Consider the following 16,456-nt stretch of genomic DNA (forward strand, 5'->3'; position numbering starts at 1 on the left):
ACTTCCAGTCACTGGAAGTTGTTTTTCTTTGGACACACCCTGAACACAACTCCTAAGTTTTGGAACTAAAAATAGTACAGAAGGAGCTATCTTTTATTGATATATGGTATGGTTGACAATGCCTCTGCACATGCCTAGGAAGCGGGCAGAGTTGGAGCTGAAAAATCTTCATTTTGCAGATATGCATGAGAAGACTACGAGAATAAGAGAAGTGAAAAGACAAAAGTCATACAGTAAGGAGGTGGCCAAGAACTCAGATTTCCTGGCTCTTCTCTCTGCTTCCTGTTTATTTAAAAATACTTACTAGACATTTACAGCATATAAGGCATCAGGGACACAGAGGCAGTTCCTGCCTGTACACTATTGGAATCTAGGTAACAGTGAGCACTAAGCTGAGATGAAAAATCATGGGATATGAAGTCCAGCTGACATGCGCTTACCCCTGGTCCCAGCTTCACAACAACCTGGTTGTATGGTCTTAAGGAAGTCACTTCAATCTCTAAACCTCGGTTTCTAAATATGTAAAATGGGGACTATAATCCCTGCTACAAAGGAGGGCTTTAAAGATTTTAAAAGTGTTTTTACAAAGATGGGTTAGTTTAGTGAACTTTAATAATAAATTTCATCAGAACTCTTGGAAAAGAAGGTAACAGACACCCCCAAACTCCGTTTCTAGCAGAAGACTACAAGGTCTTCCAAGAGAAACGTGTTTGGTTTTATCCTCAGAATGACAGCACATTTGAGCTTTTCCCTCCCACAGGAACAGAACTGTCTGTTAATTAAGTTTGCTTGGCTGTCTGGTCATCTGGCTTCAGCCAGCAGAATCTTGGGGGAGAAAAAAAGAGAACTGAGCCATTTAGGGTAGGCACGGCACTGGCAGAAGCAAATGTCCCAAGTAACGAGTATAAATCGCCTCCTAATTAGGAAATAATTATGCCCCCAAATGGGGCTACATGGGTGTAAAGGCATCTCACAAATTGCCAATTAGTTTCATAGCAGTGATGGTATTTAGTGCCACTTCAGTTAATGGAAAATGTGTTGGAAATGGCCCATCTTTGGCTGCTCCAAAAAAAGAGAAAAGGCTAGGGAAGGAGAGGCTCCAGAGACAGGGAATGAGGCAAGAGAAAAGAGAGACATTCATCTTTTTTCTTGGAGTGTGGACTATAGTAAGAGTTTGGAACATGGAGTTAGAATGGGGAAGAATTTTGATTTTATTCTGACGGTAATGCAAAGGTACTGAAGGCTTGAGACCAGGTGAGGGATATGATCTAATTAGAGTCTTTAAAAGATTACCCTGGGACCTAATGAAACTTAAAAGCTTTTGCACAGCAAAGGAAACCATAAACAAGACAAAAAGACCCTCAGAGTGGGAGAAAATATCTGCAAATGAAGAAACTGACGAAGGATTAGTCTCCAAAATATACAAGCAGCACATGTGGCTCAATATCAAAAAAACAAACAAGCCAGTGCAAAAATGGGCAGAAGGCCTAAATAGACATTTCTCCAAAGATATACAGACTGCCAACAAACACATGAAAGGATGCTCAACATCACTAATCATTAGAGAAATGCAAATTAAAACAATGAGGTATCACCTCACACCAGTCAGAATGGCCATTATCAAAACATCTACAAACACTGAATGCTGGAGAGGGTGTGAAGAAAAAGGAACCCTCTTGCACTGTTGGTGGGAATGTAAATTGATACAGACACTGTGGAGAACAGTATGGAGGTTCCTTAAAAAACTAAAAATAGAAGTACCATATGACCCAGCAATCCCACTACTGGGCATATACCCTGAGAAAACCATAATTCGAAGAGTCATGTACCACAATGTTCATTGCAGCTCTATTTACAACAGCCAGGACATGGAAGCAGCCTAAGTATCCATCAACAGATGAACAGATAATGAAGATGTGGCACATATATACAATGGAATATTACTCAGCCATAAAAAGAAATGAAATTGAGTTATTTGTAGTGAGGTCGGTGGACTTAGAGTCTGTCATACAGAGTGAAGTAAGTCAGAAAGAGAAAAACAAATACCATACGCTAACACATATATATGGAATCTAAAAAAAGAAATGGTTCTGAAGAACCTAGGGACAAGACAGGAATAAAGACACAGACGTAGAGAATGGACTTGAGGACACGGGGATGGGGAAGGGTAAGCTGGGACGAAGTGAGAGAGTGGCATGGACATATATACACTACCAAATGTAAAATAGCTAGCTAGTGGGAAGCAGCCGCATAGCACAGGGAGATCAGCTCAGTGCTTTGTGACCACCTAGAGGGGTGGGGTAGGGAGGGTGGGAGGGAGATGCAAGAGGGAGAGGATATGGGGATATATGTATACATATAGTTGATTCACTTTGTTATACAGCAGAAAATAACACAACACTGTAAAGCAGTGTAAAGCACTCTAATAAAAATGTTAAAAAAAAAAAAAGATTATCCTGACTTCTGTATGGAGAATGGAGACATGGAGGCCACAGAAGAAGCAGGTGGATGGGTTAGAAAGCAGTTGCGTTTGTATAAATGGGAGGTGATGATCTGGGTGACGGTGGTAGAAGTGATGAGAAGCAGATGTATTCTTAATGTATTTTAAAGGTCATGCAGACAGAGCTGGTGGATGGATTGAATGTAAGGGGTGGGGCGGGGTCGGGAAGAAGACTGAACGATGACCAGAAGGTATTTAGCCTGAGAAATCAGCTCAGTAGCAGTGCCAGTTCCTGAGTTGGGGAACTCTGGGGGAGGATAAGATTTCTACTGGGGCTGGGGGATGGCCCAATATACCTTTTAAGATATTTTGGGATCTGAATGTCTTTCAGATCTCTAGGTGGAGTTACTAATATAGATATGGATATGTGAGTCTAGAATTTATAGGGGAGGTCGGACCCAAATATAAAAATGTAGGAGTAATCGGTGGCGTTTATAGTCAAAGGTCTGGGTAAAAAACAGTAGATAAGATAGAGAGTGAAGTAAACCAAGAACAGATTCCAAGGCACTCCATCTACATGCCCATCCAGCCACTCACCCACCCAACAGCCACCCAATCTTCCAATTAGCTATTCTCCTATCCATCCAAAAATGCCCACTCTTTGTTAGATGCTGGGCTGGGTGCTAGGATTCAAAGATGAAAAATTATATATTTTCATCTGGATATGAAAAGCCCTGGAAAAGCTCACATTCTAAAGAGAGATAGCACACACTAAAAAGTTTAGTTAAAGGCTGCTAAATCATGTGAGAGATGGGTGTGCAAGGGCTGGCTCACAGAGAAGTCAAGTGTTAACTCTGCTGCTGGGAGAGAGCTTGGAAAGACTACGAAGAGGCTTCTATTGAAGATACAACTTGAAGGAGGATCAAGAGTTGGCGAGGAGACGTGGAGGAGACCAGCATTCCAGGAAGGAAGAATAGCATGAGTGAAGGCATGGAACCCCGAGAGCTCATAGTGTCTTTGGAGAGGAGCAGAGAGACGCTAGGTGCATACGGCACGTGGTAGGAAGGGGTTTGTGGGGATTGGAAGACTTTGTGTGCCGGGCTACGGAATCCGGGCTTTCCCTTTGGGTCATTTGTTTTAAGCTGAAGATTTTAAGTAAAGGAGAGGTAGAGTGAACAAGGTCAGATTTTTTAGAAATGTCATTTGATCTAGGGATGGGAGTTGTCACATGAAAATTAAATCTAGATTTAGTAAGGAGGGACTCGATTATAGAAAAATTATTGCAAGGAGGAGAAAGGGACTATTGCAACAGGGGGAGGAGGACTATTGGAATAGGGGGAATGCTCCGACTATAAGCTCTGCAGCCACCTCACGAGTTAGGTAAAAGGAGCGCTTCTTTTATAGGAGGGAGTAAACAAAACTGGACAGAACAGGGTGTGGGGATGTGAGATGAACGGGAGTGGTGGGATTGGATAGTAGCAGACCCAAAGATCTGAGCCCCGCCTCTTCCCAGGAGGAGGCTGTGAGCTGGCTCTGGCTGCTCAACAAGCATTTTGCTCCAATTGATCAGTGAGAACAAGAATGTCCGCTAATCGTTTATGAGGCAAGGATTGGGGATTTGGAGGCTCTGTGTCTGGCCTTGGCATGGAGAAGGGGGGCACCCATAGGTCATATCGAAGTCATATAGAGAAGGGTGGTCCTTTGCAGTCAGCTGTTGCCTGGGATACAAAAGGAGAGGAGGTCTTTAACCAGCACTCTTTTCCAGAAACATAAGTCACAGGGCTCGGTGAAGTCCAACGTTATCAGAGTCAGTGCTGCAAGTGTGGGAACTGCACAGGAAGATGCGATCTAGGTTAGGGACAGTGGCAAATCTTGCCAGTAAAACCCTGAAGCCAAGTCCTGTATTCTTCCCAATTCCATGCTCCCCCCTCCACTCCTCCATTGCACAAAGGAGGAAATAAGTGATTTTCCCCTTTGTACAAACACTAAGCCCGCCCGAAACGTTAGTGACGCCCTCAACCGCAGCAGCAACAACAAAGACCACAACTCCATTTCTCATTTTCATATCAATTGGCAGAAATTATCTTTATTAGAAAAATGAAATTCTCCTGTATTTACATTTTTACACGATATGACTGGGCACTTTTGTTGCCTCGGGAGTTATGTACATATCAGTTTGCACACATATTTCAAACCCCATTCCTTAAGACAGCTGATAACACGCTGAACAAAAATAAAAGACGTACTACAAGGAGACAACCATAGTATATACTTCCTCTATCATAGAAAGGTGTTAAGCAAACGTATAATTTTGTAGCTATGCTTGGAAATATTTAATACACTTATTAGCACTTCCTCATGCAGTGGATTAAAACATGACAGGTATAAACTGTTACGGTTGGTAAGTGAACATCTTATTCCCAGATGAAAACCACTGAGTAGAGAACACAGCTTGCTTGGGGCTCCTCCATACAAGAGATCGAGCCAGTTCTGAGGTGGGTTTTAGACTGTTTGAATGTAGCTGTGAATGGAAACCCTCTGCACAAGGACTTCAAACCCATCCATGTTGGGTTAAAAATGAACTCAGACACGGACCTTTCAAGCTGCTTAATTCAATTCCTTTCTTGTGAGTAATGACCAGCTTGTGTATTATTATGCAACGAGTCTTATAACACGAATGAAAGACGGACAGTTTACCCTCTTTTTCTGGGTGAGAAGGCCATTATTTACGATGTTTATGATCTGCTTCTTTTTCAAGCCACCAATTAACTCACCTAATTCTTTCTGAATATTCAGCTTGAAATATATAGACTATACATAAACATACGCACATTCTATTGTGATATACTACATTGAATTATCCCGACTACATAATCTGGAAAGTATACGCTTTTAAATTTGTTTTAGCAAGGGAATGAACAAGATTAAGATTCAGAGTTAAAAACAACTGTTAAAGAAATATTTTGGGACCCTCAGGCTTGGAAGGCATCTGAGCCATATCTAGCCATGTAATTAGTTGTATTGAGTAGCTTACTGAATTTTCTATGAAAATGTTACTCTTGACCTAATTTCTTATTTGAAAAAAAATAAATAATTGACATCCTTTCCCGGGGAAAAATTTGAGAAACATAAATGTTACAAGTGCCACTTTCATCTTCCCAAATCCAGCAGGATTTTCAAAGATGATCACCTGAATTTGACCCCAAATAGTCATCTGAATCTTTAGTTTCTACCCTGGAACATTTACTTAATGGTCATGGCCTCAGAGCTGTGTCTACAAACCTTATAAACTAAAGATTAAAAAAAAAAAGATGTGAAAAGTCAATACTGTTCATTTGTTTGAATTAGCTTAACTGAGAATAGAAATAATTCAATAAGTCTTAGACGGCTAATGTAAAAACCTCGGTCGAATTCAAAAGCCTATGATTGTTCTTCATGGAAAAATTGACAATGTTTTTATATTTCTGGACCTTCACTATTTGCTCAGCTATCAATAGTCTTTGATTTGAGCCCTTTAAAAGCTTGAAACAGCAAAATGTCCGATCAATGAGAAGCATTTAAAATGTCAAAGACAAACTTATGTTTGCTAGAGAACAATTAACCTTATTAATTTAAAAGGCAGCTGTGGTATTGGCTACTTGTTATATTAATATCCTTTTGAAGGCTCATCTTAAATCCTTCCCAAAGGTGTGAGAGAGAATTAACTGGAAGAGGTTATGACCCAGGGCTACTGCTAATGAGGAATGTTCTCAGAATTGCAAAAACGCAAACTCATTGTTTCACAAATGTAGTAGATAAGAGGGATTTATGAGTGATAATCTGTTTGGTCTTGTTTGTCTCTATGTACTGATGACACTTTTTTGGAGGAGGTTAATCTGAGAAATGACTCCATTTTCAACAGGTTGGTCCCTGCTCCCTGGAGAGTTGTGTGCTTTGAAATACGGCCGCAGTGAAGAGAGAACCACTGGCCAAATTGTTCTTTTGAGTGTTCCAGTTTCTGCAAAGCTCAGCGTCCCTGGGAGAATGTTGTCATGCACTTGTAGACCCAACAGGATCTCAAAATAGCTATGAAATAATAATAACCTTTCTGTCTTAAGAGACTTTACTGCCAGCTTGAAAGATATAAAGGGCTAGAGCATTTCTCAGGGACCAGGACGACCTTACATTAGGTTAAAGGACCCCCAGAGGGGGTGGAATCACAGAACCTCTCCGGGAAACATTCCTTCAAACCCCGCTCAGTTTCCTCATCTATAAAATGGTCCTAATGTGTCCCACCTCACAGTAAATAAAATGCCAGGAGAGAGAGGCGTGGCTTAGAACATGGGAGCGGGGGTTCAAGAAGGAATGCGTCATTGCCTCAGGGTCATCGCGTACACAGTGTATTACACACTACATCATTTTAGACTCCTAGAGAGCCTGGTGGAAATATTCCAATTGGACATTCTTTAATGAGATAAACCAAACAAGCATTCAGTGGTGCAACAGTTATCTTGATGTCAATGACCAGGAAAGTATCTCTAAGACAATTTGAAAAAAATAGAACAGACTAAGAAGGGAAAAAAAATCTTAATAGCTGCCCCTCAGTCATACTGATTACCAAACTCTTGATCATTTATGCAAAAACTTTATTTTCAATTCCCTGTCACACCTCTGAACCTCATTCTGTCTGCTTGGCAAAGACAAGCAACAGAAGGGTGCAAAGAGCATGCCCTTTCTGAAAATGGGCCACGATGTTTAGGAGAGCGTTAATGGGGGCCACAAGGCAGTGTGTGTGTGTGTGTGTGTGTGTGTGTGTGTGTGGTGTGTGTGTGTGTGTGCAACCGCACATATGTGAGAGCATATTGTTTGCATATGTTTAATGGAATTATCCCTGATGTCTACTAAGAAAGAGAAGAGATATTAGGAAGGGGATATTTAAGATTAGGCACATGCTAAGTAGAGAAAATAACTCCCCAGGAACCAAAAAAAGTAAGTGCTGAGTGCAAGCATTCAGGGGAGAGACACATACAGCATTCAAGTCTCAGAAGGGACCATGAACAGAGGTGGGGTCCCGGGAGTTTTCAACACACCCCAAACCAGACGACGAGGGGTAGGACACCAACCGACTTCCTCACCACAGAGGCTGAAACTCAAGCAATAGCCCCAGGGACCTCAAAACAGAATATCTCTTTTCCTGACTTCTATTCTGACCTCCCTGGAGGAGATCAGGCACTTTGAGACTATGCCTAATATTACAGATTTATTAGCGGATTCTGTGGCTGATGAGGCTGAAACCAATCTGAGCCTGTTTCCTTATCTGTAAAGTGGGAGCAATCATACTTAACATCCTAAGGTTATTTTGAGGATTGCATTCTAGGACACGCCTAGAATACAGTCTACACTCAATGTAGATATATTTTGATATTTCCAAATTCAGGTGCTGAACCAAGGTGTGTCCTTGGGATGAACAGATAATCCAACGTTCCAGTAACGTACAGAATAGGATGGACAGAGAAAAAATAAGCTCCCTTTCCACCCCACCATCTTGCTGAAACACACCTTGACCCCTTTTGCCATCTCCTTGTCCCATCTTCTCTCCAGGCACCTGATGTGTTCTCTTTTGCCAGCCACAACACGAGGCACTTGGGACTCAACAGGAATTCTCTCTACTTCCCTCCCTGATACATTTATACCCTGAACTACCCAAAGTATTCTTCACAAGTCAAAAACGAAACCAAACAAAAAAAGGTTTCAGAAAATAGTCTTTTTACATCATGGTCTATTTCCCAATCCTTTGAGGATTTTTTTCCACAACCTTTTCTTAAAGCACATGTCACAAAGCAGGGCTGGGAGGAGGCATGATTTGGCAACGGTTGGAGAACTGAATGGAACCAGATCCAAGGCTGCCTGTGCAAAACCCGAGACGGGCAAGTTTGTTCACCTGATCAGATGCTCCTGGGTTCCCTAAGTACTATCTTTGAAGGTTGAAATGATCAAGGGCATCTCCAGGAACAACAACTAGATTCTCTAAAGTTACTTGGGAGTGAGCCTAGGGAAGGGATTGTCTGTCAGTTTGTTTGTTTGAGCATGGAATCAGATAAATTTTTATCTCCTGACAAAAACTTTATTTATCATTTCCAGTTTTTTCATGTAGTCTATGTTTGCATTTCATGGGTCCTCAGCTATCTTTTGCATTAGGGAACTGAAGTTCTAGACCATACACTACTTATGGGAAGAGACTGTACTTTCTATTCCCTTTGCAGCTCCCCAGTCCCAAATTGTCCTTAAAAGGAGAGTGGATACTCAGTCAGGCTCCATCAGCTAATCAGTGTCCTATGTTCATCCCTGGCTCATGAGAAATATAACAATATTATCGCAGTGATCACTGCCAGCTTTCAACTTTGGTTTGAGGTTTTAAACTATATCCCTTATCAACTCTTCCCAGGGAACAGGTAGGTCCCTGAAAAAAAGTTTCTCTTCTCCAGGACTCTGAAGCAGGAGGTTTTGGGGAGCTTAAAGGAAAACCACATTCAGAGAGGGATGCGTGGGTCTGTATAAGGCAAAAGGCAAAGGTAGCCAGGTCAGTTCTCTTAGGTTCTCTGGCTCTGATCCCAGAGGTACTCAGGGGAGCACTCCTGTGAGAAACCTAGGAACGAGTTAGCCTGGAAAGGGGGACCAAGCTAGGAACTGGACCAGGAAGTCTCGGGTTCTAGACCTGACAACCTGACAATCTTATACAGATGACTACCGCCCCTTTGGAATTTCATTTTCTCTTAATTTTCCCATCTCCCTTCCCCTCCCGCCAAACCTTGGTGTAGTTCTATAAGTTCTGGCTTTCTAAGACCCTTCTGGGCACGCACCTTTAGCTGATACTATACTGGGTACTTCCGGGCACAGAAAGAGTGTGGGCGGGGGAAGAGGAGGAGTTTAAACAGGAAATACGCCCTTTGATGGGTTTACAGAAATCACATACATGTCCGTATCAGCACTGCAAAAGTGAGCAGAATACATCCCACACCCCTAACCCCAGATATATATTTTTTTAATAAGGGGCCAAGAACTCCAACACCCAAATCCCACTTGGGCTCCATTATCCTCCCTAGAACTGAGATAATTTTTTTTAGAAAAACAGTGCCCTCTTTACATAAATATCATCCCATCAATAACCAGAATGGGTTTTCCATGTGTTAATATCATTATCACCATTTAAATTTTAACATAAACTTTACATTATATACAATTTTATTTGGATAATACACTTACTTGTGAATTGTAGTAACCAAGCATGTATATTATATACATGTGTACATGAGCATTTATATTCACAGGATAAGTGCATTTGATCACCTCTGATCTCTACCAAGTGGCAAGCTGACCTCCTCTGATACAATAAGGTATGAACAAAGAATAATGTAAAGGGATTGAATGGAAAAGGGCAACTGCATATTGGGAGAACTTTTCAAGTACAGACCCCACGTAACCTCTCATTAAGCACTTGCAACCCTGTTTACCAAGAGAGATTGGGTATCCAGAAAGGTCTAGTTTTATCTCAAGTGAAAATAAACACTGCTTTTCAAACGAAAATTGCCTTTAAGTCGTATTAAGTACCAACCACTGAGTTTAGCTTTCACCTATTCAGTTTTGGTTTTTGTTGGTGTGGGTCTTTCCCTTGAAGTCCAATTATGTCTACTCTAGCTGTGCTTAATACAAACAGGCTCTATTTCAGAAACAACTCATGTCCCCCTTTTAAGAATTCATACACAACAGTTACGCACAAAGAAACAGTACAGGGTTTGCATAAAGTTAATGAATATATTCAGCTCTTCTGAAAGATATTTAGGTTTCTCAACTTAGTATTTATTTAGGTCTTAAACCGCAAGGGATTTCAGTGCAAGCTATTTATTTATATGACAACTGATGATTACGGCTGCACTTTTTAAGTTTAAAGGAGATAAATTTTTAATCACCATTTAACTAACACCAACTCTTTTTCTTTTTCATTAGCAATTCCATCTGCAAAGAATTCGGGGCATTTGTCATTTCCTGAGAAGGATGCAGAATATTAAACACACATCAGTGGTAGCCATGTGCAGATGCAGAATATTACCACTGCACATCAGACATATCAAATAGAATCAACAATGTACGACTGCGTGGCCGCCGTGGATCCTTTGACTAATTAACTGCCTTGGCTAGACTCCTCCCATTTAAGTGAAACTATTTCATTTGTAAACAAGGTGTAATTTTCTTTTTTCTCCCCTGAAAATAGGCGTGAATTGATTTGACTGATTTTGCTGCAATGGGTGGATTTGAATGCTTTCATCAGAGAACCCATGCATGAACACTTCTCAGGCACCTTATGAAACAGGGAAGAGAAAACCGGCTATAAGCCATGAGACAGTGCTGGCTACAAAAATGCAGTGAGATTTGCAAAGGACACAGACTAATGAGTAGGGTGATTATAATCCTGCACCTCTCACGGAAGCCTCACTGGCAGAAAAGTAGACCCACTGGTGACCTGCCCTCTCAGAGCATTAAAACTAGAGGTGGCCTAAGAACTTGCAGGTGTAAGGATAATGGAAACAATTTTCCAAAAACCCAAAGGCTTCCCAGAGTAGAATTCGCATCCTAGAAGACTCTCCTCACACACAGAATATTTTAAGTTGGTTGCATGTGCATACTGTTACCTATCTGAGGACTAGTGGGGTCCTTCTCAAGGGGTGAAAACCATTTGGAGTTAGTGCAGTATCATTACGGATGCCGGTTCCGACTTGAGTCAGAGGAAACTCCGGCACACATTTGGGTTCAGAGATTCTGGATCCTTGGCATCAACAAATCTAAGGACTCAGAGCCTAGACGTGTCAGAGGAACCCTCTGTCACGAACCCATAGTTCAGGGCCTCCTACGTAATTCTTATCGCCTCCCGTACTGTAGGTGTGATTTACTGTTGGATGTTATATTCCTGCTACTCTTTCTCCAAAGAACTGAAATGACTTGGATTACCTCTGAATAGCTCAACATCACTACCTTTCACTTGGAAAGTGACCGTCTCATCAACGGTCGATTGTCTGAAGTTTGGGATCATCACTATTAGGAGTCAGTGAATTTGTGGAGGAAGGAAATGGTATTTATTACATAGCATCCAATCCTAGTTATTTTTTTTAAAACACTTTAGGCATTAAAGGAAGTGTATACTTTTTTTCACTACATTACTGTCGGTTCTTCCCAAAGCCATGTTTTTAGTTTCTGTACCCAGGGAGGCATGGGGTTCACAGCAGAACGAATGCTGGTATTAGAAGGGTTTTTGATCTATGGGGTCATTCCAAGTGTAATTCTCACCCTCCCTGGAGATCTCTGCCATATTTGGCAGCTCCCTGGTTTGGAGGACACTGGAGGAAGACACACAGCCTCTTTAGGCTGGCGATGTACCGCTCTTCTGTATTCTGGGGAGACTTTTCAATTCATTTCATGTCAAGACATGCCAGTCTTGTGAGGAAATGGAGGTGATCCTGGCTGGGGCTGTATAGGTCTAGAATGCAGTGGAAGGGCAAAGGCAGTAAATTCTAAAAAATGATATGGTCACAGGTGTGTCTAAGATTAGAAATTGGGGGGACTATTCCGGGTCTTTCAATCTAGGCTTCTCCATTCTCTTGAGGCAGTAAAGGTGGAACATCCAAGAAATAAAACGCAACATTCGAGTGCGCTCCTCCTCGGCACCTGGTAGGCCCCTTCTGCCTCTCCACCTCAAAAACTTTCTCACCCACTGCCTCCCTCTGCCTCTCTACCACTGACCCTGAACTTTACCGCAACCACTTTTCATCATTATAGGAATATTGTAGGTCAGGTGCACTTTCTCAAAGAGGGAGCCACTCAGTGAATCCTCAAGCTCTAAGAGAATTATTCCTGGCACCTGCCCACTCATGGGAAAGCACTGCCTACCAAACAGAACACAGCATGACTAAAAGAAACAGGATAACTTTTCAACCTGCCATTCTGTCCCCTCCTCTGGGAACCCGAGCAAAACGCAGGAGCAAACCAGGAAATGGTCAGGCTCGTTTACATTAGCCTAGGGCTTCTGTAACATGACACCACAACAGACCCAGGTGCCCTGCAAAATGGGTGGCTACTTAGCCCAAGCACTTCAGGGATACTCATGTATTTAAAACACACTAATTATTGGATTAGAACGATATAAAGTGTTCAATTAATATGGCTGTGGGTTTCATCATATTTAATTTTTAAACTAGAAAATTCTTGTCTGATGAAGTATCATAACAACTGCCTTAATTCTGGGGGGCCACACTGCACGCACCAGGCACTGTGCTAAGCTTCTCACGCATAAAGAGTCCCTACCCTTCCCCCAAGGTTTACAAAATGAGTATCATCTCATATCATTTATGCACAGGTTTGAGTAGAGTGAGAATGAAGGTTGCTCGGAAATGACAAATGCTTCGAGGAATTTTTCATCTCCCGTTGGTGCTAGTGAGGCAGTTTGCCTCCAATAGAGTGACTATTTCAGAAGAGAGAAATCACTTGTCCCACTAAAGTTTATCCACAATTTGGAGGCTGCTCAGGGCAGATGCATGAGTGTCTCTCATGTTTTGAAGGCTTTTGATTTAAGGAAGTGGGGCTGGAGACGAGTGTCCAGCTGAATTTCAGGACGTTAAGGAAGATAACCCTACAGCCATGCTGGCCTTCAGCAGACGGATGGCCTTTTACTTCTTAAGGATCGCAGTACACATATGGCTGCTGGCACATGCCACCACATTCACCACACTGGGAACAGCAACACGCAATGAAACGCCACCATGGTGATTCGGGGACTGAACGAGTGATGGTTACTCTGCGGGGGAAGGGTAACAGATACTATACAACCCTGAGTCATCACCAGAAGGGGGAAATGCAAACTCACGTACACAGGAGTCTTCGGGATAAACTACAACGGCCGCTGTGTCATAGACAGAAGATCCACACTTACACGATATTGCAGACACAAATGTGTGAGTTTATGCAGCTCTGAACAAGACCATCGAAGCCAAGGGTGAGAGAGTGTCTGTGAAAGACACAAATCGACATCCAAAGGGATTCCGGTAGCTCTCTGCCTGAGGGCCCTTCTGGCCTTTTACTCCAGATGTGTCTTGGAAATGGACTACAGTGAAGCTAGCAGAGTGACCACAAACACACTGATTTGCTACTCCTTGGGGGAGCCTGGAGTTCTGGGGTTGGGCCGGGGCTGTGACGGAAGGCATAACAATAAAGCTGGACCAGTTGTAAATCCAAACTTCCTAATCTCTTGCACGTGTCAATCCCGCTACAGTGCAGATGCATTCTTGTTTTGTCTGTGTCAGATTTACATGCATACCATATTGCTTACTCTGTATTAGAGAAACCATTAGGCATTTCTGATGAGGAAATTACATGGGGGACTGGCCTTAATGGAATTTGGAATATAGGAAATCATCACATCACCATTGGCATCCAACGCGTCATTATTGCCAACATACCTAGCGGGCATGTCCAGGAGACTTGCCCTTTTATTGGTTGATTTTTGGTTAAGGACTCACCTATCTGGTATCTGCCACGCTCAGCACACACCTCACAAGATTCCTTGAGTGGAAGACTGTGGCATGGAGCCATGTGCAAAAGAACCAACAGAAAAATACCTTCCTAAATCCTCTTGCTCTTGCAGGGCACTATTGGACATCCAACTTTATCCTCCGGAACGTTGGCCATTAACTATGTTTCCCTATAGATAAAACATTAATGGAAGGTTTTAAACATCGGATTCAATACTAGGCATTTTCTTGTACACGCGTCTATTGCTGCAGGAATTTAAAACCCTGGGGGCAGAGTACATTTTATTCTTATTTGCAGCATAAGGCATAACATGCTCCGAAATATACACATCGCTGTGGCCTCTACTGTCCCTGGAACAGTATGATGCCGTCGACCTCAAGGACGATCGGAGATAGCTGTCATTCACTGCCTGGGATGGCAGAGAGTGTTTATAAGGGTCCGAGGGGCACCTCCCAATAACTAAGCGTTGGTCATCCCCATAGGAGTGGAGGAAAGGGTTATCGGAGGTGTGGTCTGGCAAGAGAGACTTGCTCCGTTTGCTGACCTCCAGACCCTGGGGGAAAAGGGAGCCTTTGTTCCCCGAGAGTTTGCTGGCGGGGACACTAAAGAGACTCCCGTACAAGTTTCCCTCCAGAAGCCGCTCCCTGTCCTTGAGGCTTATGCTCCGGGAGGGCCTGCTAAGGTCCAGCTCCCTGGGTTTGTCGAGGATGTTATCGTAGGAATGCTGCCGGCTAATCCTCAGCTTGTTCTTTTGGAACTGGAGGGCGCTGCTCTGTGCCCAGTCCTGCTGGTAGACCTCCTCCTGGGTAGCTGGGTTACCTGTCTCCTGAAGCATCTGGTCTTCGTCAATGTCATAGAGGTTCCCCATCCGCAGGCAGGAGTCGCATTTGAAGGGGGACCTCATGGTGAAGTGGCCTGAATAGGTGGGCAGGTTGGACAGGCAGCTCCTGCAGTGCGTGGAGTTCTGCCGGTACCGGTCGCTGCCCTCGCTGTGAGGGGAACTCTTGTCTTTCAAGGTGAAGTGCTTGGAGTAGAGTTTATACTGGTCATTGTTGGGGAGCCCATCTTCATCGTGCAGGGGACTCCTGTTCCTGGGCAGTGTGGAGTCCCCCTTGCGGAAACTGTCACTATGGTCCTGGTAGACATTGGAGAAGTCCACGTTCTCGGGAAGGGCCACGTTTTCGACAAACTGGGGAGGATCGAGGTGGAAACTGGCCTCCCTCTCCCCGTCAATGGTGTAGATCTTGTCCCTGGGGGAGCTCGCTTTGGTTTTCAGGTAGGAGCGCTCGACCTCGCTGCAGTCCTTGGGGTACTTGGAGGCCACTGACCTTTTGAAGTTGTCCTTGGCCTTGTGGTTCTTACTGTTGTCAGGCTCCCGGTGGCACGTGGCCCGGCTCGAAGTTTCTGAGATGTCCGAGTGGGCCACCTCTTCTGGAAGGTACCTAGGACTCTTTAGGGAGTAGCTCCTGTTCTCCACGGTTCCCTCATCCCTCTGGGAGACTGGGTTCTGGGTCAGCGAATCTTGGCGTAGAGATTCCATGGATTTCTTCCAAAGCTGCCGGGGCCTGGAGTTCCCTTTGGATTCCGTGCTCACGGCCACCTCCACTGTGTTAGGGTTAGACTCATTGAGAGTCAGAGGGTGCTGGCCCTGGAACACATAGTTGTTGAGGTTATCCTTGTGCCTGTTGGCCATGAAGGTTTGCAGTTCATTCATGTTGTCCCCAAAAATGCTCTCTTTCCCCTGAAAGGACCTGTTGTCTGAATATACCAAGTTTCCCTTATCTGAAACCATGTCCATGATGAGGGATCCTCTTTGAATGAAGTCAGCAGCTCTTTTGGGGGAATCCATTCTTGAGGAGTTCACGTTGGACAAGTTGGAAATGTTTTTGGCTGACCGAAGGAGTTTTAACATGTTGCTCTGGGATCCGGTCAGATTGAAGTCTGGAGACTTCTTCTTTTCTTCAATGTGCACCCCGTGAATGCAGCTGTAAATGCCCTGTGGGGAGGAGCACAAAACACCATCCTCAGCAGCAAGGACATGAAACCATTTCACACCTGAACTGTACCTGCAAAGGTGAGACATGACCTTCTTATAGGAGTCCTGGAGAAACAGTGAGATCCAATCTGAATCCTGATAATGCTTCCTGAATGTATGAGACCAGTGGCAAAGCATCAGGCGTATCTTGTCGCTCTGGCACAAGATATCAAGATTATCTGACACTTTTGCCAATAGTCATACATAGAGTTTGAGAAAAAATATCCACTAATCCTCAAAGAACTCTAAGGGTCTCAGCACCTCCAAACTGGCGTGTAAGGATTTGGTTGACCCTCCCAACACCCCAGTCACCAACGCTTACTTTTATTAAAGTTTCCCAGGATCATCTTTGGACTTTGGATACCAGAGAGTCAGCTATTGACAAACAAACTGAGTCAGCATACAAGGATCACCAATCATTGATT

The 16,456-nt window shown here is 43.4% G+C and overlaps 1 protein-coding gene across 3 annotated transcripts in view; it reads right to left on the reverse strand.

The window, feature by feature from the left end:
* Nucleotides 1–4,515: 4,515 nt before the first annotated feature.
* GRIN2A (glutamate ionotropic receptor NMDA type subunit 2A) overlaps nucleotides 4,516–16,456 on the reverse strand; it is a 446,460-nt gene continuing 434,519 nt past the window's right edge. For 2 of the 3 annotated variants that reach the window (XM_079944201.1, XM_079944200.1), the window contains exon 14: nucleotides 4,516–15,992. In XM_079944201.1, the coding sequence (XP_079800327.1) occupies nucleotides 14,193–15,992 (1,800 nt within the window). In that variant the 3' untranslated portion in view covers nucleotides 4,516–14,192. The remainder of the gene's footprint in view (nucleotides 15,993–16,456) is intronic. The other variant, XM_079944202.1, reaches the window with a different exon arrangement.

Source organism: Stenella coeruleoalba, assembly GCF_951394435.1.
Source record: "Stenella coeruleoalba genome assembly, chromosome: 15".
Taxonomy (NCBI): Eukaryota; Metazoa; Chordata; class Mammalia; order Artiodactyla; family Delphinidae; genus Stenella; species Stenella coeruleoalba.